Source organism: Poecilia formosa, unplaced genomic scaffold, assembly GCF_000485575.1.
Source record: "Poecilia formosa unplaced genomic scaffold, Poecilia_formosa-5.1.2 Scaffold215, whole genome shotgun sequence".
Taxonomy (NCBI): domain Eukaryota; kingdom Metazoa; phylum Chordata; class Actinopteri; order Cyprinodontiformes; family Poeciliidae; genus Poecilia; species Poecilia formosa.
Window position 1 is genome coordinate 838,479 of NW_006800154.1, and position 27,674 is coordinate 866,152.

At 38.8% G+C, this 27,674-nt stretch overlaps 1 protein-coding gene across 4 annotated transcripts in view; it reads right to left on the reverse strand.

Moving 5' to 3' along the window:
* LOC103148968 (zonadhesin) overlaps positions 1–8,412 on the reverse strand; it is an 11,838-nt gene extending 3,426 nt beyond the window's left edge. Inside the window, exons 1-25 of one of the 4 annotated variants that reach the window (XM_016679596.1) lie at positions 8,325–8,412; positions 7,653–7,818; positions 7,522–7,574; positions 7,339–7,407; positions 6,896–7,119; positions 6,737–6,815; positions 6,252–6,649; positions 5,319–5,883; positions 5,052–5,248; positions 4,592–4,981; positions 4,070–4,362; positions 3,459–3,721; positions 3,304–3,357; positions 3,087–3,224; positions 2,763–3,019; positions 2,607–2,691; positions 2,453–2,521; positions 2,167–2,301; positions 1,628–1,884; positions 1,466–1,550; positions 1,129–1,257; positions 903–1,040; positions 509–759; positions 335–416; positions 3–269 (exon numbers count right to left, since the gene is read on the reverse strand). In XM_016679596.1, coding sequence (XP_016535082.1) covers positions 3–269; positions 335–416; positions 509–759; positions 903–1,040; positions 1,129–1,257; positions 1,466–1,550; positions 1,628–1,884; positions 2,167–2,301; positions 2,453–2,521; positions 2,607–2,691; positions 2,763–3,019; positions 3,087–3,224; positions 3,304–3,357; positions 3,459–3,721; positions 4,070–4,362; positions 4,592–4,981; positions 5,052–5,248; positions 5,319–5,883; positions 6,252–6,649; positions 6,737–6,815; positions 6,896–7,119; positions 7,339–7,407; positions 7,522–7,574; positions 7,653–7,729 — 4,555 coding nt within the window. In that variant the 5' untranslated portion in view covers positions 7,730–7,818; positions 8,325–8,412. Of the gene's footprint in view, positions 1–2; positions 270–334; positions 417–508; positions 760–902; positions 1,041–1,128; positions 1,378–1,465; positions 1,551–1,627; positions 1,885–2,166; positions 2,302–2,452; positions 2,522–2,606; positions 2,692–2,762; positions 3,020–3,086; positions 3,225–3,303; positions 3,358–3,458; positions 3,722–4,069; positions 4,363–4,591; positions 4,982–5,051; positions 5,249–5,318; positions 5,884–6,251; positions 6,650–6,736; positions 6,816–6,895; positions 7,120–7,338; positions 7,408–7,521; positions 7,575–7,652; positions 7,819–8,324 lie in introns of all 4 variants that reach the window. The other 3 variants (XM_016679595.1, XM_016679593.1, XM_016679594.1) reach the window with 3 other exon arrangements.
* Between the last annotated feature and the right edge of the window lie 19,262 nt (positions 8,413–27,674).

Below are 27,674 nucleotides of genomic sequence, written 5' to 3' on the forward strand. Positions count from 1 at the left end.
AGTATGCAGTCCAGTCTCACTGGAGGGTGCTGAGCTGGTTGTAGCTGGAACCTGTGGTCTAGAAGTATCATTGCTTTGTGTAGTTGGAGTATGCAGTCCAGTCTCACTGGAGGGTGCTGAGCTGGTTGTAGCTGGAACCTGTGGTCTAGAAGTATCATTGCTTTGTGTAGTTGGAGTATGCAGTCCAGTCTCACTGGAGGGTGCTGGAACCTCAGGGGCATTTGTTGTAGTCCAGTTTGCTGGTGCCACAGTTGCTGGGTTGACCAAATCTGCAACATTAATGAGTTAATTTGAGGGTTTTTAGAGAACTAAGAGCTAAACATTACAAGATTACCTTGGCAGCCTCCACGATGAAGTTTTATGTCATCCAAAGCTACGCCAGATTCATTGGTGCCTCTTTGGCCCTCAAAAATGATCTGAGTCAAAACCACAGAATAGAAGCATGTTCCATTGGCACTTAAAACTACACACTGTACTTTACTCATTGGGAAAATATAAGAACCCCCACCTGAAATGTCCCATTTCCCACCACGTCCACCTGAGCAAGATGCCACACATTTCCTTGGTCATTTCTTCTCCATAAGATGGTAGCCTTTCTGTCTTGAAGCAGGTATACATGAAGACCCATTGTGTCAGAGCCAGACATATGGTACCAGAATGTTAGACATTGTGGGCCAGTGTCTGAACACTCTGTACTAATAAGACGAGCAGTGTCCCCTAGTGATGCCATGCTTGCGTCAAGGTGGAGATAGTGGCCATCTGGACAAGGAAATGAGAAAAGTTGTAGATTTTGTAATTCTTGAGATGACCAAATATACTAAATCTAATCCTTTGGTCAATTCTAAAGTATTCATGAACACCACTCAGGATGTAACTCAGTTTAGCTATAATTAGTTGAATACCTCCTGTGGTGTGATCTGAGAGGGGACCAGTGATCAGTGTAGGGATGGAACCATTACGCCTTTCCCAGTCAAATACGTCAGTGAGCATCTGACTCCACTGGCAAAAATCTTTTTCAAAGTCACAGTCAAGATCGCATACTGAAATGAAAAGTTAGTAATTTGGAGAGTTCATTTTTCCAGGTAGTAGTTTAAAAAAAAAAAAAAAACTGTTGTGGCTTTACCATACCTGGGTGTTTGGCTTCCTCAGGAGTTTTAGTTGCATTGTCCATATTGATGGTCATTAGTTTAATTGTATGAGGCACAACATTCAGTGTTGGTACCTCAGCTGTGCCATTCAGCATGGGGGGTTCCAGAGCTGTTGTGGTAGGCGAAGTGACACTCAGGGGAGCTGTAACATTTCCTATTGTGGGTTCTGGAGCCATCATGGTAGGTGAATTGACACTTGGGCTGGATGTTTTAAAAGGAAGAACTGTACCTATGCCACCCAGATATGTAGAATGAGAAAAGGCTAGTTTTTTTTCTTGGGAGGATAGAGAGCGAGTTTTTTTCTTTTTAAAGCTTACCTGAACATCTTCCTTGGTGCAGTGCAATATCATCTATGGCCACATCTGATTGATCATTGGAACCCCTCCGTCCCTCAATGATAATCTACATGGTGAAGTTAGATTTGTAAGTGTCCACAATCATTTTAAATTAGCTAGACATTCCACATTTGGATACATCACCTGAAACACTGCAGTTGTGTTTAGATCAACCTGGGCCAGGTGCCACATATCACCATGGTTGTTCCTCTTCTGCCAGACTGCCTTAGCTACTTTGTTCTCAAGAAGGTAAATATTGAGGCCCATTGCATCTGCTGACCCATACATATGGTACCAGAACTGCAGACACTGAGGACCAATGTTTGCACACTGGGAGCTGATAAGACGAGCTGCGTCACCATGTGTCGTGTTCGTGGACTCAATATAAATGTAGTGGCCATCTAGTCAAAAGGAAACGTATAGATGTCATTTGTATAATTTCTCAGAGTAAAGCAGAATTCTCACACTGTAACCTTCAAGGGCAAGTGCCCTGCAATATTTAGCTGCATCTCCTGTCCTACACACCAATTCAATGGCTAAACTGCCTCACTAGCATGCAGTCAAGCTCGATACTGATGAGCCAATAGTGGATCCAGGTGTGCTGAAGCAGAAAGACAACCAAATGTTGCAGGACCAGCCTTTGAGGGCTGGAGTTCAAGATCACAGAGTTGAATAACCATTACCACCAGTGTGGTCGCTAGAGGGACCAGTCATCTCAGTAGGGGTGGAGCCATTGTTCCTTTCCCAATCAAAGGCGTCAGTGATCATCTGCCGCCAAGTGCATAAGCCATTCTGGAAGCTACAGTCAAAGTTGCAGACTAGAGAGAAATTTTGGAATGAGTATCAAGAGGCAACTATTCCACTTCCTAAAACCTCAAGTCTGAGTTTTACATTTCCTCGTTTGCTAAATATGGCAATTAAATCTTCAAGTGGCAAGTAACCTCTAAAGGAAACTTCTTGTGCACATACTTTGGAGTAATGGGGGTACTTTTGTAGTTATGAAAGGTAATACAGTTCCAGTTACATTGGGGAAGGCATCTAAGGGGTAAAAAAAAGGAACATCCTAATTCATGTACATCACCTAGTATAATTGGTGTATGCATTTTTAATAGGCAGCAGTCACCTGAACATGACCCAGAAGTGATAGCAATGTCATCTATAGCCAGGTCTGACTGAGCAGTGGAGCCTCGAATTCCCTCAATTATTAACTGAAATAAAGTTATCAGTTATTTCCAAGACAAGAGAATTGGCAAATTTGAGGTATATGGAGAAAACTTACCTTGAATGGACCAGAAATTCTCAGGTCAGCTAATCCCAACTGCCACTCAGGTCCTTTGTTGTCCACTGTAGTCCATACCCTGGTAGCCTTATTACCTTGGAGTTGATAGACATTCAGAACCATACTAGTGGCTGAACCAAGCATGTGGTACCAGAAGTGGAAGCAGATTGGGCCATCAAGCTGGCATGATGGGCTCAACAGTCGAGCAGGATCTCCATAGGTTACATCATCTCCCTCAAGGTACATGTAAAAACCAGCTGGAAGCATCACATTAGTCATTAACATTGAAAATGAGTGGGGAGGGGGAGGAAAAAAAACCCTTACCTCCTGTGGTGTGGTCCTGGTTTGGTCCCGTCAAATCTGATGGTGTAGATCCAGAATGTCTTGTCCAGTCAAAACTGTCTTGAATGAGCTGCTCCCATCCACACATATTTGTGTCAAAGCTGCAGTTAAGGGGACAGGCTACAAAAAAAAAATAAAAATAAGCCATTTGACAAGCCAATTAAGAGTTTTGGACAAGAGGTACCATTTTATGTCTTACAATTGATGTTTAGAGATGTAGTGCCTGGAATTGTTGGATCTGGAGTTGAGAAATCTGAAAATTAGTGGATAGAAAGGGTGGGAGCAGGCATTAATCTTTGAGCCAGTTTACTTCAAGGTGCTTTATATTAAAGTCTTTAAGGGTCAAATACTCACCACATGGTGTGCCAGTTTGCCAGCTAGAGAGTTCCACTCCTTCAACTTGGCATGCTGTGGCATAAGATTTCATGGATTCGCAAAAAGTGAGCTGATCACCACTTGTGGCACAATAGTCATATACACAACTGCTGAAGTAGATGCTTGGGTGAACATACTCATGGCAAGCCTCAAAGGCCCCATGAAACACCATGGAACATTCCTCATTGGCCACAGTCCCATCATTGTCACATTCTCTAGGATCATTTGGATGGGCAATGCATCTAAAAAAAAAAATTAAAAAACAACTTTGAGTGATCATCTGTGTCCAGTAGATTACACAAGATCAAAATTCCCATATTTAAATTTAACATCTACTTTTCACCAACAGAAAGTGAAACTGCATGCTTAAATAGTTTCAACTATGTTGCTACAGTATTTAAATTCTACCCCAGCAACCAGGTAACTCAGAACATCCAGGAATACTTTATTTTACTTTCAGAGCACCTTAATGTCCCTTTGTGTATGACCACCAACATGTTCATGACAGCAAGGACGACAAACCTGACATTTAGTAACTTGCAACACCCAGATACATTCAATACAACTGATATTTTCTGGCATCAACTTACTCTTCAGTGGTATGAGTTCTCCAGCTGTCACCAAATTCAAATGATCCAGAGGCAATATGGCCTCCTGGCATCATGAAGTCATCCTCCTGATATCCAGAGTAGGTGCCACACAGACCACAGAGTTCATATTCGTAACGTTCATCCACTTGCAAGAACAACCTGCCGTGTCCATCTATCCATAATTTCAAGCCAAAGGTAGTCTCCAGAACGGTGTAATCCTCCTTCACAAAGATCCACAGTGAGCCATATGACCCATTGGTTGAATAAGGAAGTCTGACGGAGACGCCATGGACCTGAACAGAACAGCATTTAAGGTATGAAAGTGACAGACAAATTAGCCTTTACCTCAGTGAGTCATTTTGTTAAAGTTGGAGGCTTTAAAGGTTTAGGATAGGACAAAACAATTTACCAACTTGAAATGGAGACGCATGTAAATCATTGCTATAGTTGAGGACAATGAAAACCAATGCCCTTCCCACTTCCAGTTTAATTTGGCTTGCATTGTTATAGCTGCTTACTTACATCGACTTGCCCGCTCTGATTCAAGGTGACATCCAGTCCATCAAGCTGAAGAACCACAGCTTCAAGTTTAGCTCTAGTAAAATTTTGTCCTGCAGGGTGGATGTTGAAGCCAGTTACAGTGAACTGCACTGTGCTGTGCCTGCCACATGTTGTCGCGAGAGTGTAAGCACAGCCCCCTTGAAAGCTGTAAGCCAGTTCGTCAAAGGTAACGTAATGTGGATCGCCATACACACTACAGGTGGCGGGTTTGAACGGGAAGCAGCCTTTGATGCCATTTTTTTCCTTACAAACTTCATCACTTGCACATGTCATTGCAGTGCATCGCATGGTATTATTGCCAATGCATTGGCACTGTCGCACACAGTCGCCCTCCACAGTCATTCCCCCTCTCTGTCAAGAAAAAGCAAAAAGTTTAAGTAAAATGCAGTACTGTGTAACCAAATAGATTATAAACAGTTACCTCATAGTGTTTTCCATTATGCCAGCACCCACAATGCTCTGCTGGGACACATTTACCCCCACTGAGACTGAACCCGTGGTCGCACTCGCATCTTTCCTCACAGCTACCACATAAGCTCGATTGATCTAGACTGGAGCACACCTCTGGACAGCCATTGGCACATGAATTATAATGGCTGTTCTCGCCACACTCGAGCGCTGAAAGAGAAAACAACATGAGATCCAGCCACGAGCTACAAAGTTAAAGATGGTCGATAACGAGACCTACAGCAGAAAGTAGAGTTCCTCCATGTGGGTATGGCAATTCCAGCCTCTCGGCAGACATCTGCATAGGCTTTCAGCGCTTCACACAGTACTTTTTGATCACCACGAGCAGAACACAAGGAGAGTAAACAAGCACGGAAATAGCTCTCGGCGCCTAGATCTGGTAGACAGGACGCAAAGGGCCCGGAGCCAGAACGAAGGAGTCCACAGTAATTCTCACTGCTATAATGAGCCTCATCTCGTGCGTTACACTGTTGTGGTACTTGAATGGCTTCACAGGAGGAGACATTTCCCCCAGTTTGCCAACTCTCAGCCAAAGCTGTGGCACTTTCAGCTTTTGTGCCATCAGGCTTGAGCAAGTCATCTCCTGGGAGCTGATTGAAGTTTCCACACAATCCACAAACCCTGTCAGAATATTGTAATGGAATTCTGAGCTGAAGAGCCCCAGCATTGTCAAAGGAAACAGACACTCCAGAACTGCTTCGCACTACTACGGCAGCAGGGTTGCTCTCAATGTGGATCGTATTATTGTTCAGGTTTAGTGGAAGCTCTCGCCAGATGCCATTAACCTGAGGGGGGGAAAAAAAAAAAAGCCATCTATAAAACGGAATCATGCAACATTTTACATAGGGGTTTAAAGCTTTGGATATTGCTACAAATCTGAAGTTGTGTCGAGTCAATATTCTGGGCACATTATGATATAGCTTTAGCCTGCCTTCCAATGAATGCCGATGGCATATTCAGTTTGGGTAAGTTCAGTGTCAAGCTGGTGCATTACATAAGTTACAGCCATACACTTACAACTTACTCTACTCCATGCTTGTTAAACACACAGGTGATCATTTTAGCACATTTAAATTGATAAAAACATCTACATTTAGACACCCACCAAATGCCACAACGGTTGACTTTAAACAATTACTTTGAGGAGACTTACCACAACCCAGTGGGTCTGACTCTTTAGCAAGGACACCCTCGTGTTCCCCAGGTTTACAGTGATTCGCTGTATAGTAGGCTGCGACACATTGCCCGTTTGCATGTTGGCTACAGCAACAGTGAACTTTGGCAGAGCTTCAGATGCTGAACACGTTTTGGCCAGTATATATGTGCAGGGGGAAGTGAAGCGGAACAATGCACCATCAAAGGTGTGACAATCCGTGTTGCTTTGAATAGTGCACACGCCTGAAGGGGATAGGCTCCTGGGTTCATCTCTTTCAAGACCACATATTTGGCCCTTAGGGCAATGAGAGAGAAAGCAGAACAGCTGACCAACTGAGCAAAGGCAGCGTGTGGAGTCTCCAGTCCACAGGTCAGTGTTTGAGTCACACTGGTTTCCTGCATGGGTAAGAATATGATCAGGAAACTGGGAAAGAGAACATCATGGCTCAGAGCTTCAGATTTGTGAGGGTAAGCAGCACTTACTACATGATCCACTTCTTATGCCAATCTGTTTTAATGTTGTCTGATCTACAGACAGTGGATGGGCAGCTTCAAATATGACCTAATAGACAGATTAATCCGTTACCAAAACAAAATTCAAACCATAGCACAATTCAGCACAGCCAATGTAGAGCCGGTCACCTGAGTCCCTGGTTCGGTGAGGTTCAGGGGCACTGAGACTTGTCTCCATGCATCTCTGGGGAGAGGAGGAGAAGTCCAGATTTCCACTTGCCTCAAGCCGCTTTTCAGCAAAGCACGCAATGTAGCGCCACTGGAAACACCTGAAGCCAGATGCCAGAACTCCAAGCAGGCCTTCCCAGTGACAGTCAGTGGATGGCTCGTCAGTATTTCCACTGAATTATCTCCTGGATAGGGAGATAAAAATGTAAAACCCATTTCCAGAGAAATTCTCAAACATTAGATGGCAGTAGTGCAATTGAACAAACTTTTTTTTTAAGTGTGTAATTATGCACCAATTCAAAAAGGAGCCAATAGTCTTCAGATTAGCACATTATTTGATCTCAAGGAAAAGAACCATTTCCATTAAATTAATCAGCCTCTATATTGCACGTCATCTTTAGTACCCGTTTGGCTTCTTGTCCAGTCGCAAGTCAGATTCCCATGTTGGCTGTAGAAACACCGGCCAACATAATCTAGAGATTTAAAAAAATAAATAAAATTAAAGCTGGATTACACTAATTGTTTGTCTGATCTGTCCTTCCAGACATCATCATTTCCAGTGTTTATAATTATAGGCAATGAAGTACCTGAGGTGTCTTTCCACCCTGGTAATTTTACCAAAGACAAATCATTTTCAGCTCTAAAAACAAAAAAAAGTAGTCCAAGATTAACATTAGAAAGACAGTATTTATTCATTACAAAAACTAAAAGTCCTTACCTGCACATAGATTCCAAATGAGCCAAAAAGATTAGTGCCACAGTGATCAACAAATCTGTGTGGATCTTGCCAAGCATGGTTGATCCAACAACAGCAGCTTTTCAGCCGTCACCAACTCAAATCCTTCAATAAATCAACAGATTAAAGTAGTAGAAGCAGAGCCTTCCTGTAGAGACAAACAAGCCGTCAACCACCTGCACAAAGTTAGAAGCTCTGCAACTCTGACAGAGCTGGGAGTCAAAAGGTATATATTATCCCCTACAACCAGGTAACTTAGTGGGAGGAGAAACAAACAGCCTGGGTTTGGCATGCGAATGCTCTGAAAAGGTCACGACAACCAACCAACAGTTTCAGTAAATGGTGACGGATGAGGCAAGGTTTGGGACTTCCGGGTCATAAAAAGCACTGAACCAAAGCAAGCTCCAAAAAGAGCCAGCTTAAAAATAAAAGGCTAGTTAGTAGGCTGACTGGAGAACCTCTTTCATTAACTTGTGAAAAGTGCAACATTAGTCATGGCACGGTTAACAAAACGACCAGACTCAAATGACCAGAGGGTGAAGAAAACATAATACAGATCAGTTCTAGTGAAAAGTAAAAACAAATGAGTTTAAGACTAAGCTTAAATGTTTGTTTGGGAAGAAAAAAAAAAGAAATAATAGGTATTTAACTCACCCCTACGGAGTCAGTCACCCTGCTCTGTAGGTTTAGGTTTCAATGCCTCAGCACAGGTGATTTAAATAGAGGCTCATCAGTGGACCTTTGAGGAGCAAAGACAACCCAGATAAGATCATCTATTTGAATCAGGTGTTCTGGAGTAAAAACAGCTTAATGTCTAAGACCATCAATGGGAAATGCTGATCTCAAAATATTTCCTTACATGGATAAATAGTACCTGTTAAACACATACCTACTAAATGAAATAAACAAATAAATTTGACATGTGTAAATGTCCTTACAGTTATTTTAATAAAAGTAATATAGATGTGGTATTCCTTTGTAAACATTCTCAGCTGATATTTCTGTTAGGTTATAAAATAATGAAGTTCCCATGCTGGTATGTACTATAACCTTAAAGCTGTCATTTTATCTTTTATTTCCTTGCACAGGATATGCTGGAAAAATAATCTGCACTAACTTATGCAACCCTTGTTCTCAAACATATCCACAAAGCAAATAATATATTGTGACCTGATGATGCAGGTTGTGTTTGCAGAGGTAAATGTTGCGCATATATGTCAGTCAAGTAGCCTGACAGGGGTTGTGATGCATTGTGTGTGTGTGGGAAGTGCTATCTGGGCCAGCATGTGTAAACACAGAACTTCACCCTAAATTGTGTTCCCAAAGAGTTGTCTTTGTTAGGGACCTAATAGTATCAAGAACTATTCATTCTGAGCATTTATGGTGTACAATAAATGTTGCAGAGCTGCACTGAATGACATATACCAACATAAAAAGTCTGCAGTAATTTTTTGCTGCATGCTGTTTCAGAACTTGACATTGTTCCAAGGCCTTTATATTTATGGGGTCTTTATAAATTCCCATTATGTGCAAATGCAAAAAGGAATCAATATGTTGCCACTTAGTTGTAATTTCGCTCCTTTAATTGAATTTCACTGGATAACCTGACAACAATGCAGAGCTACCTGAGAAGTCAGCAGCAAGCAGATAATATCTGGGTGGGTTCGATTTTGTCACTGCTACAAAGTGGGAGTTGTCTGTCTACTGAAGCCTATCCCCAAGTCAAACACAGTCGGGTCTATGTGTAAGATTAATGAAGTTGAATGTTGACTGCAGACTTATTCGTTTGGATGTTATCTAACAGCGTCTCTGATTTGGAACCTTTCTGTCTCAGCCCGAGGAACAAAACAGCACTGATACACCCCATAGAAACCTTATCAGTGTTACCTAGTAATCATAATAAATGTTGAAATATGACATTTAGAGAACACTGCCAAACCACATATCTATAAATCCATAAAGCTGTACTTGTCGGCGTTTTTCCCCCCACCCCCTGCAAACAGGCTCAATTAATAATAAACCTCGTCCACAGGAAGCAGGAGATGAAGCAACAAGGGTCCAGGAGCACGTACCAAATAATACGCGGTGGAATATTCCAAGGGTCACTTAAAGCAGATGCCCTGATCCATGACAGACAGTTAATAAACCTCTGCTTGCTATTTATATCTACACAGACCACTGTGTTCACAAATAGTACACCATAGGTAAGAGGAGACAAAGAACATGCTAGATCTGTCAGATTTTTACAAAACTCAGCATTGTTTGCTACGCTACTGCGTTTTTAAAATTGAGAATATGTGTTTCGTTTAAAAAATAACAAAAGCAAGAACTGAACAGATTTCAGGGAGATAATAAAGACGAACATTATAAAATATAATATTTCGTAAAGTTCAGGTGGAGTTGGAGTTCTCTATCTTGAATTTATTCCTGTACAAAACTGCTGTGGTAGTAGTGGCGGTAATAGGGATTTTGAGCTCCCTTGAGGTCAGCAGTAATAAGTGAACAATCCATTAGCTGTTGAATGGCAGAATAACTTTCCACTTCTCTGAGATTTTCCATCTATGTAAGGTTTAAGGTACACATCTGTCTATGTTTTTACAACTCATTTTACATGTTTTTCTTTAGTTTATCTTTTCTTTGTGTCCCAGTTGGTAGTTTTCCGCCTGTCAGTTGTGATTGTAGTAGTGCAAAACTTGAGTGAATCTCTCGAGCAACCAAACAAGGAGGACATCAGAAGCGCTACAGGAGTGGCTAAATCACAAGACGTATTTTTTGCATCCTAAACTTGTCCTTCAAAAAAATGCAGTCCTTGCATGTTCCAATGAGAGCATCTATTGACACAAGCAAACAAATGAGCCAGTTTGCATGAGTCAAAGTGCAGCTCTAAATATATTCTTCTATGCAATCAAACATCGAACATCCATGGCCATTTTTCTAGTGTCAAATAGTTTTTCTTCAGCCCAGCTTAAAACATCAAAAACTTCTTTAACAATGTACTGCATGGATTTCCAGTTTCTCACAAATACTTTGGTTCATAACTCAGATCACAACTGAAATTTTCAATGCTACTTGTTTAATCTTCAAATTATTGTCAGCAATAAACAAAACAAAAAAAACGAAACAAAGATGTCATGCCTTTGCAGAAGAGCAGAAGTAGAAAATGACTGTCAAAAGAAGATTAACGCAGACCAGTGAGAGACGGTCCACTGGTCAAATGAGACCAAGATTGTTGTTTTATTGGATTACTGTCAAAGTGTTATGAGCTGTGGAAAACTAACTACATAGTTATTTTTTTTGAAAATAATGAAAAGAATATTTTTTTTTCTCATTATTTTGGAAAAAAAAAAAAAAAAAAAAAAAAAAACATAACAATTGCTTTTTTTCCCCCACACTCTTGTAGCCTTCATTTGACAGTGGTCAGACAGGAAATCAGGTGTGAGAGAGGGGGACGACGTGTGGCAAAGGTCAACGGACCACTGCGTCATCGCCACGCCCTCTGCGTATCATCCTGAACACATCACACCTGCCATGAAACACTGTGGTGGCAGTCATGCTGCAGGGATGGTGCAGCATGACATGAAAACATGTGGCGGGAACTCGAACATGTGACGGCCTTGTCAAGGACTAAGGCCTCTGTACATGCTCTACCCCTGCGCCACCACATCACCGAGGGATGCTTTTTTTTTTTTAACACATAATAAAATAGAATTTATGCCAATGAAATGTAGAAGTTTGTATTTGAAATGTGACAAATTGTTTGAAAGGCATTTTATTATAGATCCGTTCATTCCTTGGGAAAAAGTTTTTTTTAGTGCTGCTTTAGAAAGTATAAACTTGAGAATCTCCTTGACCCTTTTTGTCAGAGTTCAAACTTACCCAAACTACTCTTGAGGTCACCTCGGCCAGAGAAGAAATCAATCCTGCAAGTAGTGTTCAGTCTACAAAAAGGTCACTCAGTGCCATTTAAAAAAAAAAAATGTTTTCAGTTATTGAAGAATTCCTCAGATGTAGCACCAAGGTCAAAGTTAGAGATGATTAGAGGACGGAACAATTCATGGAGATTATACATCTACTCGTACCTTTATCCAATCTCCATTATAATCTCATTCCACAGACTCAAACCTGTGCCGACTAGGACTAAGGGCCTCTGTAAACAGATTACAGATCTACTTAGACACATATTTATCTATGCTTCGCATCTGAAGAATGTGTTTGTGAAATTGGAGGAAGAGGAGGAGGAAGGAGGTGCTTGCGAGGGGCCTATTTTTCTCAGACTCACCGCTGTATGGGATGTGAAGCAAGGCACTCAAGGTTTACCGCAAGGTTATGCAAAATAAGTATATGAGGACTAATTAGGTTTCAATGCGCAGCGGCTCTTTAATATTCATTATTCATCTTCAGTTGACTTGGCAGAGCGTTTATTCATTTCACAGGGAGGGCTCAAACTTGTTAACATTTCACCCCCAAGCCTTCAAAGTGAACAGATGTTTAAGAAGCAATAAAGCAACAAATAACCTGTCTCAGTCCAATCATATTTCCAATGAATTCAGCCATTTTAGCTTTTTTTAAAATTTATTTTTAACTTTACCACTGTGTCACCTCTCTGTTTTTCTGTCTTCTTTTTTTTTTTTGTTTACATGAGGTATGGGCCAAGCTTTCCTTCCATTTGATTCTGTCCCCACTGTCACGCTTCGTGGAGAAGTTTCTGTTCGATTTAGCCGGTGTTTCTCGCTCCGTGGTGCTTCGCTTTGCGAACAGAGGCTGACTTCTCCTTGTGCTCTGTGGTTACTAAACAGGTTGTTTAATGAATACAGGTGCTGCGGTTCTGCTCTGACTGTCAGGGTGACACGATCAATCCCGATGGCAGGCTGCGTTTAATTGTCTTCTGTCAACACTCAGGGGAGACGGAGGAGAAAGGAAAGAAAAACACTTCACACCGATCACACATTCCCCCACTTTATTACGGTTTTTCTCTAAGGTTTTTCTGCATCGATTTTATTACCAAAACAACATTGTTCTTCTTAGTCTAAGAAAAAAACATGGCAGTTTTCATTTAAAGTCAATGTTTTTTTAAAAACCGTAGTGGTGTAATATCAATTTATTGTTTTAATTGTGTATTCAAGACAAGACAAAAAACAAACAAACAAAAAAACCAGACTGAATCAGCTGATTTCACATAAGATCCCCTATTTTGTTTGTTTGCTGTATGTTGTATTTTTAAGGACTCTGAGCGTTAAGAAAGTGTGTAATTAATTTCTTCCACCAGAAGATGGCAGTATTTCTCCTTTTCAAATCCAGTTGAACGGGAGCCACAGAACAGCAAAGTTGTTTTGAATCTGCACAGACTCAGATTGCTGTATCCTAGAACTTCTTTCACTGTTGCTATCCAAGCGCTACAATTTCATATTTATCACGTATTTAAGGGAAGCTAAAAAGCATACGTGAATGACAAGAAATTGTCGGCAAACATAATGTCACAACATTTAAGTTTGTGAATGCTTAAATATGTCTTGCAGCTGCAAGTTTGTCCCCAAAACAAATGGAATTAAGTCAATTCAAGACAATTCAACTTCTACTTACAATGGGAAAGTAATGTAAATTCCTTTTGATAAATGTTTATTTCCTTACTATTATTTAAAGATATTATAAACTTTTTCACTGTGAAGCCCAACACCCCACTACAGTGCTGCAGCAGGCAGTGGTCTAGTGTCTTATCTCCCCTCAATTAACTTCAAACTGCTTTCTATTACACGCTACAATGAAACACGCAATTTCATTACCTCACACAAGCCAATCAGAACCACTAATTGTTTTTTCTTCAGTATCCCTCCATTTCCTGAGCAGAGGGTGATATTCCATGTTTATAAAAATAGGAAGAGGATGGACTGTAGATTAAAAGAAAAAAAAGGAGAAAAGAGTCAGAGAGGTTACTGGTTGTCTGGTGTCACTGCTGTTATATAAAATCTAAGATTTGTGTCCTGAACTGTTAAATCAATTATTCTTTTTTTTTTTTTTTTGCACACACATGTCAATAATTTCTTAAAGCAGAACAGAACTATGACAAAACTTAACTTATGAGCCAGAAGTTATGTCCCAAAAATAGGAAGTCAAGTAACTCACACTGTTCTCAGAAGACTGTAGCGTCTCACTTAATTCATGTGTTGACCTTTGGCTAATTTTATGTCAAGAGTCTCTGAGGACTTCGGTCTCCTGGCCTTTGAAAATAGAAATGCACACCAAACTTTTTAAAATGTGATATGTCAAGTATTTTTTGTTTTCTATTTTATCTAACATCCTCTACTCTGTATTGGCCAATCAAATGTGAATAAATTAAACTAAAATTGGTGGTGGTATTGCGTTAAAATATAAAATGTTCAAGAGGCGTGACTGCTTTTTAGATGGACCATATGTTTTAGAATGTACTTTGTTGTTATTTAATACAGAGCTTTAAATTTAACCGGACTAAAACCTGCAAAAGTGTATTTTTTCTGTCTTTTTGTTTTAAATCTGGTTAGTCGTATTGTATTGATTATTCTGTGTTGCTTTATTTTCATACCCTTTTCTGTCATTTTTAAAAGCCTTTCCTCATGTTTTCCTGTATCCACACTGAATTAAATCAGAAGCACCCGGTTGAACGTGCCCCGACGACTTATACGTTAGTCAGGGTCTCCAGTCTCAAGCTGCAATCGCTTTGGTTGTGCTGTGCAAGATTTGATTCGCTTACCCAACCAGCCGAGACCCACCTGTGATGAGGTACTGGTCTCTAGCAGGGCTGTAGAAATCACATGGACACTGTTTTCACCTTAGCTGAGACACACAGGGAAAAAAAAAAAAAATGCATAAACTACAGAGAGACACATGGACAGCAAGAGAGAGAGGAGCAGAGATAAGGAGAGGGAAGTCTTGGATGTTCAAGCAGGAGAGTTCCCCTGCCCTAAATCCAGTTCAGTCAAGCATGGAAGAGCAATCAAAGCTTTCAAAAACACACCTACACACACACACGCACACACACGCTCACACACTTGTTTGAATAGTTTCCTCGTTGTTTCATCCTCCAACTTACTGTTTTTCTTGCTAAATGATTCAGCGTTGTCCGCAATGGTCAGCCCATGGGAACTAAACAACAGCAACCTCTTTTCAATTAAGGTGAAAGAAAAAACAGTCAAAGGAAGAAACCTTTTATTCTAATTACTGAGCAATCTGCATACATTCAAAGAGCGACATAGTAGCCCAAGGCGGGCCCTCGGTTCTCTGACGTGAGGAATAAAAGTGGTTTTTCTGCTTCTTTGTGAAGAGACCAGGCACAGCGGCACCCAGGCAAACTCTCATTATGCTGTGAAGATCCGGCTTCGCCTGCAGCGCCCAACCTATGCACCTTTTTTCGCTCAGCCTAGCCGAAGCAGATAACAGAGCAGCTGCAGCCAGGTAGAACGGGCCACATTTGAATGTCAACCGTTGAATATCAGAAGCTACAAACGGTGCGGCAGCGTCAGTCGCACAGACACACATTATCTCAACATGGAGCAGCTCTGATAAGACGAATAAAAGCCAGAGGAATTTCAATCATGATATTAGGGATTAGACTTTAGCAGCTGAATGGCATTAATTTTAACTTGCCTAACACATGCCTGAATGCGAAATGAACACGTATCATGAGAGATGCATAAAGAACAGTCATGGTTGGTGGTATGTTTTAATAATCGATGCGGCGCTTTATTTATGCAAATACTAGCTAATTTGTAATTATATGAGTGGGTGCATGTTAGATATCTTTTTAATGCATTCCCTCAGTGTATAACTAACAGCCCCCGTCCATAGCTGCTGATAGTAATGAGGAAATCAGAAGCAGGGATTCCTTAATAAAATGCTAGATTACGAATGACGCTTCAGACATTTCAGGTGTCCTACAGTAAATAACCGTTAGACTTAGTCATCGCTGATTTGGTGCTAGAACTGCCATCGAAAAAAAAAAAAAAAAGAAAAAGAAAGGGGAAGAAATGGCAGTCAGTTTTATTACGGTTGTTTGGTGTGTGCTTGCATCAGGTTTACTGTGTATAGTATGATCATGACAGTCTAATTGTTTTTTTCTTCTGCCGTGTATGTGAGCAATGCGAGTTCAAAGAGCAACACTAACATAAAGTTATAACCAGAAGTTTACATACACTTTACAAGAAGACTTTTTTTTCACATGTTCAAATTTCAGGTTAATTGAGATCAATCAATCAATCAATCAATCAATCAATCAATCAATCAATCAATCAATCAATCAATCAAATTTTACTTGTAGAGCACATTTCAGCAACAGGCCATTTCAAAGTGTTTAACATCTCAAAAACACAAAAAACACAACATCATAGAACATAGATGACCAACATTAATACCATTGGCTACATTTATGAATAATTATAAAAGCTTTTTTATTATAGAACGTTTCCAGTAAACAATTTTAATATCTTTCCACAAGCTTCTCACAATGATTTGCTGGAAATTTGGTCATTCCTCCCAACCAAACTGTGACTAAATTAAGTTTTTAGGACATATTGCTTATGCATTACGTTCCTGCTTGATTTTTTTTTTTTTTTTTTTGCAAACTTGCCTCAATATTTTCTCATGATGCTCTTTTTTCATTTTGCCATGAAAAAGAGTTCACACAGGTGAACTTAATAAAGTTCTTTGTCTAACTACACAACCCGATGTTGTTCACCTTCTCCCTGAAATGTAATGATGGTCATTATGACCAAATGTTTCAGTTTGACATTCTTGCTCCAAAAAATGAGCTCTGAGAGCATTTACAAACTCTAAATTTGGCTTTTTATGTTACGTTTGGAGTAATGATTTCTTCCTCCCTGACTGGACTTTCTCACTGAAAGTTCTGCCAGAGCATCCAAATGAAAAATAACAAAGTCAGGGAGATAAAACTTTGTTTTCAAATAAAGTTGCTAAGCTCACCATCTTAGTTGTGACTTTGGCCACCAGTGGCATGTAGATTTGATCTATGTAGTGTAAAGCTAGCCAGCTCATAAGTAGATGTCGATGCTTTAAGACCCATCCCGTCCTCATTTAAAAAACGAGAAAGAAATGCATCGGGTAAAGTACGAATAGGGGACAGAAAAATGTGAACAGAACACCGGGATATGAAGAGATGCAGGAAAACAAATGCATTTATAGATAAAATAATTGAAAAGACATCTAAGAGTAAAAGGAAAAATATATATATATTTAAAAAATATTTTAAGAGCAGCAATATGTATAATATAGACTTAAATATATGATTTGTTGAAACTGAAAAAATAAATATGAAAGTCAAAAAAATGATAAAACATGAAGTAAAGTTCTCTTTTTTTAAGTAATTGGAGCATTTAAAGTATTGATTTTTTATTTTTTTTTTTAATTGGGACATTTTTATATTCCTGCTTTTATTTTTAATGATGTCAGGTTTGGTCCTTCATAGGACACAGAGATGAACATGAGTTTGTACTCGTCTCCAGAAGCCTCTCACGGTGATAAAAGGCATGCTCACCTCGTCGATAAACAATCTGAGCACCACAAAAGAACAACGGCCACAATGTTTTGTTCATGCTCCTTACGCGTTCTCCTTAAAGTGTTGAAAGCAATATCTCTCAGAATTGTTCAGCCTCCATTTGATTCAAAATGGGGTCATCACTTGACTACCATGCCCAGTTTGTGGACTCCGTCCATGTTCAATACACAGTGATGAGTAAGAATGAGGCTATTTAGTAAATCACAGAGACTTTTCTTACAGTCTTTAAGTGTTAGTTAGCAAAGACAGGAATAAAACTTTGAACTTTTCTTGTAAAGAACTAGATATGTGTGTGAGAGAGTGTGTAGGTAGGGGTATTGTGTTGACAATAGCTGTAGTTCCAAACATGATTTTTTTTTAAACAGGGACTCAAAACCTGAACCCAAAAATAAAACGGAGGTGTTTTAAGTCTCACTTCCTTTGAAGGGTGGTCAAGTGTGGATATAGTCAAGTTTAATATCCCTCCTTCTTGACCCGGTAAAACACCCACGACTTTTAATCTATGTTGTGGCATTTACTTTTTTTTTTTAACTTGTGCAACTTTTTTGATTTAGGTAATGTTTTAGGTAATGTAGTAAAAAGATGTACACCAATTTCCACACATCCGCAAACTAATCTTATTTAGTTCGAGTATTTTACCTCAGCTGACGCTAAACTAGCTCAAACAGCACAGTGGCCACAGCTTCAATTTTTGTCGCTTCTTCTATCGCCGCCCCGTTCTTCCGAGAGGCATGCTTTGCCCAGTGCTGCGAAATATGGTCATTCCACTCCAAAAGTCGACACATGTATTCCTGGCTCTGCTTATGATTGCAATATCCGGTCTTTGCTCGTACAGTCATGTAAATCACGGGCCAGTCCACAAATGGAGTCTGCTGTCAATCAAATTGCAATTCTACAGGGCTTGGCCCATTCCTGAAGTGGGTACAAAAAAAACGAAGAAAAAAGAGAATCCACTGTTGATCAATCTGGCCAGGGTTCACTGTGGATGAACAGGTTAAAGCCATGACTGTGGAGAAAGGGCTGTCTGAGATGTGCTTAATCCATAAAGGATTAAGGGCTTGTTTTGATTGTTTGCGATTCTCCTACATTGAAATAGATTGATGAATTAACCCAGAAAATATTTCAGCAAACTAAATATTGGGGCCACGTTTGGTCATCATCACAATAACAACTTTATTTTTGCTTTTACATCTTGTGCAATGCAAAGATGAAATGCACTACATAGAACCAGTTTGATTAACGTTAGTGACAGTGCCTAAATATGCAGTTTTAGATTAGATGTATTGGGATGTAAAATATTGACAAAAAAAAAAAAAAGAAAAACATATTATGACAGTGCATTGCTGTCATGCTGGAAAATACAGTTTTGAGCATTATCACATTATAACATGATAGCTATATTGTATAAACGTGATAATTTCATACGTCCAGAAGGTGGCGGTAAGGAGGCAAGTTTTGAAGTACCTAAGCATGTTCGTTTTTAAAGCAGAACAGATTAAAGATGCTCAAGGTCGTGAAAATTAGGTGGATAAAACATTTATCCATGTCCAGAATCGGAAGCTGCAATCAGAAGCCAACTTCAGCTTTGTTGGCCTCCTTCCTGCCGCCTTCTGGATGGATACAATTCTCACATTTATACAATATAAGTATAACTTTTGCACAATACAATGATCATGTTGTTACAATTATTACATTTATACAACATTTCACGCAATATTATGTTTGCACATGTGACAGTGCTCGAAAATGTATTTTTGTTTGTGAGAGCAGTATGAGTCTGTAAAAAAAAAAAAAAAATAGTTGTCCTATAATATAATATACATGCTAACTGAGGTGGCATGATGGTGTTTCATGTTCGAGCTCTGGGGAACAGAGGCATAGAGGCATAAGCTGAAGTTAGGATGTTTCTGAAGTATCATCTAGCAAATGATTTGTAATATAAGCATAAAATCCATGAAAGATAATGAAACCTCCCAAGATTTTATTAGACCTTTAAAGCAGTACATGCACCATATGTTGTCCAGATCATTCAACGAAATTACTGACATGGAAGGTAATGAATTACACTGCTGACCATGTTCTTGTAATACTAATTTAATTTAGAGAGGCTATTGTTGTGGGATAAAAGGAGCACACAGAGGAGCACTTAACTCAAAATGAGAAGCTTTTTGATAATAAGAGTGATGGAATACTTTGGCAATAGACCCATTTCTCTGCCGGGGTCACAAAAATATCTAATCACAACAAGAAGAACAGACGGAATCTTGAAATAAGAGGCAATCATGCATTTACAACAATTACAAAGATTATGATTTTTTTTTTTTTTTTTTAGAAAACAATTATCTGCAGATCTTTTTCATGTTTAGCTGTTACATGAGACAACGTTCTTTAATTTTGTGAAACTTATGTTTTTTTAAAAATCCTTTTTAGCTCTGATTTACTTCTAACTAAATAAACTACAATTGTTATTATTTATTTTGTTTATTACTTAAGGTAAGATGAACATACATTAGAATGAAAAGTAAGAGCTGTGTATTTATTAGTAATATTCAAAATAGATCCTTTAAGTATTTAAAATCACAAAGATCAGGTATAAGGTGCACAGAAATGTGAGTAGAATATTTTAAATTATTTTAAATTTCTCCAAAAACGGTCAACCTTAATGGTTGCTGGGTGTATTGGTTTGCGTTTTTTATGGGTTATTTATGATACATACTTTTTGCATTAAAGTAACTTTGGCGTTAACCTTCCTAAACAGTTTCTGTTGTGAAATAACAGAGCGTCTTTCCGTATTCAGGATATTTTAGTCCTTGCTCATCGGGTTTTGTCATGCCAGTCCATGTATAGTTTCATAGTTTATTCTTTAACCCTGATTATTAGGGTTTTTTCCCCTTTTGATTGTTCCTGTCATGGTCTTGTACCTGTCTTTTGGTTCTCTTAGTGTTGCGCTTCTTGTGTATTTATATTTATTTTCTTAGACTGTTGTCAGGCCCGTTTTTCCTTTTGGTTCCAGTTCCTCAGATCATCTAATTGTCCCAGCAATCAAGCCCATTGAACCCACCTGTGTTTCCCCATCTTAGTTATGCCACTCACCTGTCTCGCTGTCTATTTAGGTTCCTGCCTTCCCTTTGTTCTCTGCTCCCTTTAACTCGGTTCAGGTCTGTTCCTTGTTCTAGTCAAGTCTGATTAAGTGTGTGGTTTTTAGAGAAACTAAATCTGTCTATTGCCACACATCAGCAGTCATCAGCAATTTGGCTCTCTGGGACTCATCCTGACGGTAACAGTCAAACCACAAGTCATCTTTTGCACAACTTTTATTTGGCGTGCCTTGATTAACAATGGTTTATCCTTTGTGCAATGTTTCTGTATTTCTAGATACTGTATCTGTTTACTTGAATTTAGAAGAAAATGTACTGATGTGCTGCCTGTGCGATGTTTTTCAAACCTCAGTGGCTTTGTGATAAATCATTATTGCCCACCAGACATCTGCCTGTATTACAGCGGGACCAGACTAATGAACTGGACTGAAACGCAGTCATAATTAACGTTTAGTTGCAAAATCATCATCTTAAATGGAGAAAAAGCCATACATAAAATGGAAAAAGTTTGTCTATCAGTTAAGGGTAATTCAATGAGCTGAAATCCTAGGTCAGAGAGAAACAAACTCTCTGACCTAGGAGAGTTTGGTCTCCTAGGAAACGTAAGAACCTTTTTTGGTTCTTATGTTTCCAGAAGGAAACACAAGAACCAAAGAGGTAAAATGTCAGGAATTTGGCACATTGCATTGATTGGTCTGTTGTTGCTGCCAGAAAAAAGACTTTTAATTTGAATTTTGCATGCAAATCAGATATTTTTCAGTGGCATATGTAGGCAAAGGGTCACTTTTGTCTTTGCCCAGGAAACACATAGAAACATGAATAGGGTTCTATTAAAATGCAAGGTAATGTCGAGGCTTTAGACTCGACATTACCTTGACATGAGCATCTAAGAGTAGACACTCTTAGATGAGCATCTAAGAGTAGACACTCTTAGATGCTCATGGTTTTAATACATGAAAAGGACAATCCAAAAGCAAATTTACATAAAATTCACTTCAGCTGTTGGCAACAATCCAAGTTATCCACACATGCTAAGAAGTAGCATGTGTGGATATTTGTTTGTCCATGAATAAAGTTATGGATAAACAATCCAGTGTAAGTGTTGAGCAGACACTTTGTATAAATGTTGAAATGACTCCTATATCTATTAATTAGTTGCATGTATTGTAAAGGACTTGAGTGTGCCCAGTTGTCTCGCATCAGCTGACTAGTTCTTCTAAATCAGCATGTTTTCTCAATTTCCCTTCACTGATAACGAGAAACCTTTTATAAGGTATCAATTAATGTTAAATCAACTTGTATTGATTTGTACATAAAAACAAGGAATCTCTAAATACCGGTTTGCTGTTAACGCATGTGATTAATCTGAAAATGTTAATGTCTAAATACTAGATAACGCAGATCAATCAAGCTATTATTTTGACCTAAAAGCCTCTGAGGGTTACCCAATTCACAGCAACGAGTTACCTAGGGAGCGACGACCGACGGCGAAAGATGAGTTTTTCGTGGCAGCAGACGGCAACAGAAGTTGAACATTTAGAACTTGTGTAGCGTCACCAGCTTGATCGAAATTTCACATGCATGAGATATGCCGGTCGTTCAGCAGGAAGAGGATAAGCGACTGTTTCCATGTCAGGTTCCATATGAAATTAATGAAGGACTTTTCTATTAACATTTTAAACAAAATTACTTCCTTTAGAGCTTCCTGAAGAAAAAAACCTTGAAAATGGAACATTTACAGACATGTTTGGGTTGAGACAATAAATTATATATATTTTTTTTAAATGTGCATGCAGTGCTGATTTTTGATATGGGCTACATGGGCAGTTGCCCAGGGCGGCATAAGAAAGGGGTGGCGCACTCACGAACAAGAAAATATATTTTATCTGTCAGTTGTCCTTCAAACACATTTCCTGTTTATATAATGGAGTAGGTTTTCCTTAGTGGCTGTTGAGTACTTGTGCAGAGTACACCAACTACTTTTAGCAACAACAAAATATCAGATAATTGCTTGCTTTTTAATTGGTTAGGGTTTGGTGGGAGGATCTTGACCACTGTGTACATGTTTATTTTTCCAAGTTTACAAAGTTAGACAAGGGGTTAATTGTGATTAATCATAGCACCAGAGTGTGATTAGTCTGATCAAAACTTGTAATTGATTGGCAGCAGTAATCATGTATCTACATTTTATGGCCATCTAAACCTCCATTTTTATGTTTAAAAATTCACCGAAGGCTTACAGCATTCTAAACGTTTATAAACATTGTCTGAGACAATATATCTTAAAATGGATTACAAGAAAATTTGTATCTCAGATATTCCATTTATCAGCCCTTTAATTAGGCAGCATAGCTGTTTTGAAAACATCAATTTAGCAACATTTCTGAGAGCCTGGTGGGAATATCATTTAATGAATAGGTTTTCAATCCTCCAATGCCGACGCCTCTTTGGAACAAGTACAGCAACCTACAAAAGAAGAATGCCTTTAACTTTAACATGGAGCAGCAAGGGGATGTGTCAATGAAAGCACATATTTGATATACGAGATAATCTTTATAAGAATGAATAAAGTTTGTTTTATATTCCATAAGCATTAAGCAGAGTATTAACATGCTCATTGAATAACTGGAGCGGCAAACCACCTAAAGTTCTGTTTTTATTTAATTGTGCATTTAATTACAAGCTCTTAAAAAAATCTATTTTAATTCCTGGAAAAGCCATCATGGCAAAAAATAAATAAATAAATGAAATAAAAGGTGCCCAGGAAGGTTGTCATTGTTTTACCTCTATATTGTACATCCAGGATGACATTTACCAACATACCTCTAGATTATGAGATTTTTTAGTTTTTTTTTTTTTTTTTTTTTTTTTTTTTTTTTATAGCTGGAAGAGCTTGACCCAAAGTTCCCTGAAGTATAATGAAGTGACAATGATAGCATACCTTCACACTCAACTTTTTGTAGGAGTATTTCTGATGCAACTGATACTGAAATTGACTAAAAGTGAAAGTAAAAATATATATATATTTTTCTCCTGCCAGCAACTTGCTGTCTTTCAGTTGAACGTAAATAGTCCCTTTTAACATTTTTTTTTTTTTGCGCAGAAGGTAGAGAGCAGGAACAAAACACGGACTGCATGCACCTTTACATAAAACTGAAATCCCAATGTTGAGTTTCTGTCTGTTCAGAAAATATACACAGAAAATTCTAATTAGAACAATTATGCAAGTAAAATCTTTCTGCATTGTTTTTGGTTGTTGATTAGGTTGATGAACTCATTATACATTTTACAGAGCAATTAGTAATATGCTGACAGTTCAATTTAACAATCATAATGAGATAAAGCTAAGTCACAGCAACAGTCAGTTGAAGTCGGGTTTTAAAGCAAAAAACAACCCATTCGCAGAGTTTTTTTTTTTTTTTTTTGGCAACCCTTTCAAATCAAATATGTTTTTATGAAACGGGTAACACAGAGTTCAATCATCAATGTTGTATTTGTAGATGTAGGTAACAGACTGCTGTCGTCACATGTCCAACATGGAGTCGTCGATTAGTAGGGATAGCTCTCAAAAATCTCCCTAATGATCTCTCCACAGTGTGAGAGTGATGAATAAAACACAGTAGAATCAATAAATTATTGACCATGTGCCATCTGATTCAGGAAACCCCACATGAAAGTGATACAAATCCAGGCTCTAATGCAACATATGCAAATATGATTTATTAACTTTGTTGGGCCTCTAAGCAAAACCATATGTGTCCACAGCAATAAAATCATTTTTTTCAGGGGGGCGGGAATAAACGACAAATATTTTAAAGTAAGTCAAGTCAAGTTTATTTGGATAGCACAATTCAGCAAGGTGGTTCAAGGTGCTTTACATCAATATTTCATTTATTATAGTTCAAACTGGTGGCTTTTGAGTCTTGACTTAAAGAAACTCAGTGCTTCAGCTGTTTTAAAGTTTTCTGGAAGTTTGTTCCCGATTGGAGGAACTTAGAAACCGAATGCTGCTTCTCCATGTTTGGTTCTGGTTCTGGGGATGCAGAGCAGAACCAGAAGTCCTGAGTGGTCTGGAATGTCGATACAACAATAGCAGATACTTAATGTATTGCGGTGCTAATTCATTCAGTGATTCATAAACTACATTTTGTAAAGTTTGTTCTCTGTGAATCGCTAAGGAACATTTTTTAAACTCTTACCTAAACCTCACTTGTGTAGTGGTTAATTTTTTTCTACTGCAGGAAAAAAAAAGTATGAATACACAAAGAAAAAAACTTTACCTACAGTTCAGCCTGTTATCATTCTCTTGGCATATTTAGGGTGGAAGGAATCTTAGTAATTTTTCTTCTGACTCAAAGTCCCCAACTTGAGTCTGACATGATGGCACACCAGCCTTCCACCCTCACAGACGTGAAACTCATCAAGATAAACCATCAAAATATCAATGAGAACATTCACAAAGATGGTCAGCAACTATCAAGCTTTGATATAAATTTATGACTAGCCAATTTTTTTTTCATAAAACTTAACCAAAGACAGATAATTTCTTCAAACATTGTCCTTTAAATTTTTTGTGTCATTTGTTCCATTTCCTATCAGGAACAAACTTGTTTAGTGAATGAAAACTAAATTCAACTAAATGTTTTGAACTGGGCCTCATGACTACATCAGGGGACCCTGTGCATTGCTTACTGCCAATGCTCAGGGTCCCCTGCATCCCTGAGCAGGACAAAGAAGGCTCCAAGATGGATTTACTCTTTAGACCTGTTTGGAGTCAGTAATGGCCCTTACTCTTTAATAACAAACATGTTTCTTCCCCACTTACAAAAAAAAATAATAATAAAATAACACCAAAGCACACATTTTCATGCAAATGGGCTTGCAACCGCATCTGCAAAAATATTTAAAGTACCGACATTATCGCTGGCTGCTCCTGTCGGCTGTCTGAAAGCTAAATGGTGAAGTGGTTCTCGCTTGTCTGTCGCTGAAAAGCAGTGAAGCTGTGGGCCCATTTTCTGTCTCAGACTGACAGCTCTGTGATGTATACAAAGCCCCCATTCCTCAGCTGGGAAATCAGCCTTATACAGCCCCGTCACAAACAATCAGTGCTTATTACCGGCTACACACTACCACATTTGACTGCACTGTTTGGGCAGGTATTGTATGTACAAGCTCGCCAGTTTGTGTTTGTATGCTGCACGAGATCCATGGTGTTTTTGTGCGCAATGAATAATAAGCACGCCTAGGTAAATTGCTGTTATGGGGCAAACTTTGAGGCTCTAACTTGGTGAGTGAGCTCTATTGTCAGGTGCTTTTGCTGATGTACCCGTGGACTCTGACCTTGCAATGAGCAGAGCAACCGTCAAATTCAGCGAGGTGCTTTTATCTGCTTGGTGCCCCCAACGCAGTGCACTCAACCAATTATCTCCCAGTCAGACGTAAATACGGATGCAGTGTTGCTATTCTCTGTGTACACCTTTTCTGAAGGACATGATGATCGCAAACCAACCTTGTGGCAGGGAGAGGGCCATTGCATGAATTGAGTGTAATTGGTGAGGAGAGCTGCGAGCCAGTTGCTCTCTGTGTAAGCAGATTACAGGCTGGCAAAGCTGAGACCCCCTCAGGGCGCCACAACATGGCCGTTGGTACGTGGTGTGTAAAACAAGCATGTCACTCATGAATTATACATGGGAGGATGCCCAGCCATGAAATTGGAAGACCGGGAAAAACAGTGGAACAGGATGAGGTAAAAAATAAGAGAAAAGAAACGAAAGAGGGGAAAAAAATGAATGACTGACATCGTTGCACAGCGATTAAACAGGTATTGGAAGCTTTTGTCTCTGCAAACAAATGTGTTGTTTTGTTTTTAATCTCAGTTGCTTCTAAAATAAGCTTGATCAAATTAAAAACTGAGTCACCATTTCCATTTCATACTCAAGATCTTTCTAAATGTGTTTTGTTTTCGTGATCTTGTCATTCATGACCAAGTCAAATTCTACCAAAAACAAAGAAAATCTATGTAAAATCCTCAATCTGAAGAACTTTAAAAAAAAAAAAAAATTCTATATAACAAAATACATTGATTAAAACAATTATGACATTTAGCAAATTAAAAGTTTTGAATTCATGAATAAAGCTACAGCCAGAAATGCTTAGTCTGATTTAATGTCAGCAGGCGAGGCTATACATCTCGGATCAGTAGATTAATATCAAGGCAGTATTGGTGACAATAGTTTTTCTAATAAGAGGATTACCCTTGTTAAGCAAAAGTCGGGATTCTTTATTCCTAGTTTACTGAAGCAGAGCTGCAGTTTCCTCCTCAAAACTGGAGGACAGAAACGCAGCTTAGCTCAAGTTTCAACAACAGAGCAATGGCTGAATGTTTATGAAGGTTATTTCCTTATTTCTGAATTCATGCTCCACACTCTGGATACTTTTGTTTTGAATTCAAGTTTTTGTAAGGAAAGAATTGATTTAGCCAAAGGGAGGATCTATAAACAACCAGTAATTTACTTGGCATTGACAAATTTCCATTATGTAACTATATTTTTTAATGGAATAGATTATTTTATTACTTTTATCTATTCTGAAGAGATCAAAACAACGTTTGAAATTCAGCAACTTCAGTTAACAATGTGTTAAAGTCCAACGCATTGTTGTTTAATTTACCAGACTAGTATCTAGTAGGAAAAATAAATAAATAAAATGTCTCACAGAAGTTACATTTTTATTTCTTGGCAATTGTTTTAGGAAATGAAAGCTGCTAATCACATTTTTAAGCAAAAGTACAACCAGAGCACCAGGCCATCGAGAGAGTCACAGTTGTTGATGATGCTCATTTCAAGACACATCATAGAACCAAAACAAAATCAGCAGGCAAAAAAAATAAAGCCAGCTTCCGAATGAGACTGTCCAGTGCCAAATGAGCATCGCTGGTGCTGCTTTAGAAATTCAAATCACTTCTCTTTTGTGTTTTGCATTAGGATGCGGCGGACAGAAAACCTTGATAATGGTTTTCATTTACCCCCCAGCAAGATTAATCACACTGCTATTGGTTCCACTCACTGCTCTGGCTGATGCATCTGAATTCTGCAGACCAGCTCTGTCAGTGGCAGTGGAACAGGTTGGTGTCCTTGCATTACCTTGTCTACCAGTGACGCCCACACAAGCTCAAAGCAAGAATGCAAGGAATCTTGACTGTTATGTCACAGCACATGTAAAGAGTGCCAAAAAAAAACACCTCTGAACACCTCAGATTAGTTGAATTTATGTTTTGTTTTTTGTGCCAAAATAATGTCAAACGTATAGCCCAGCTGCCATGCAGGTGCTGTAAATTGCCCATTGAATCAGAATCAAGTGAGAGGT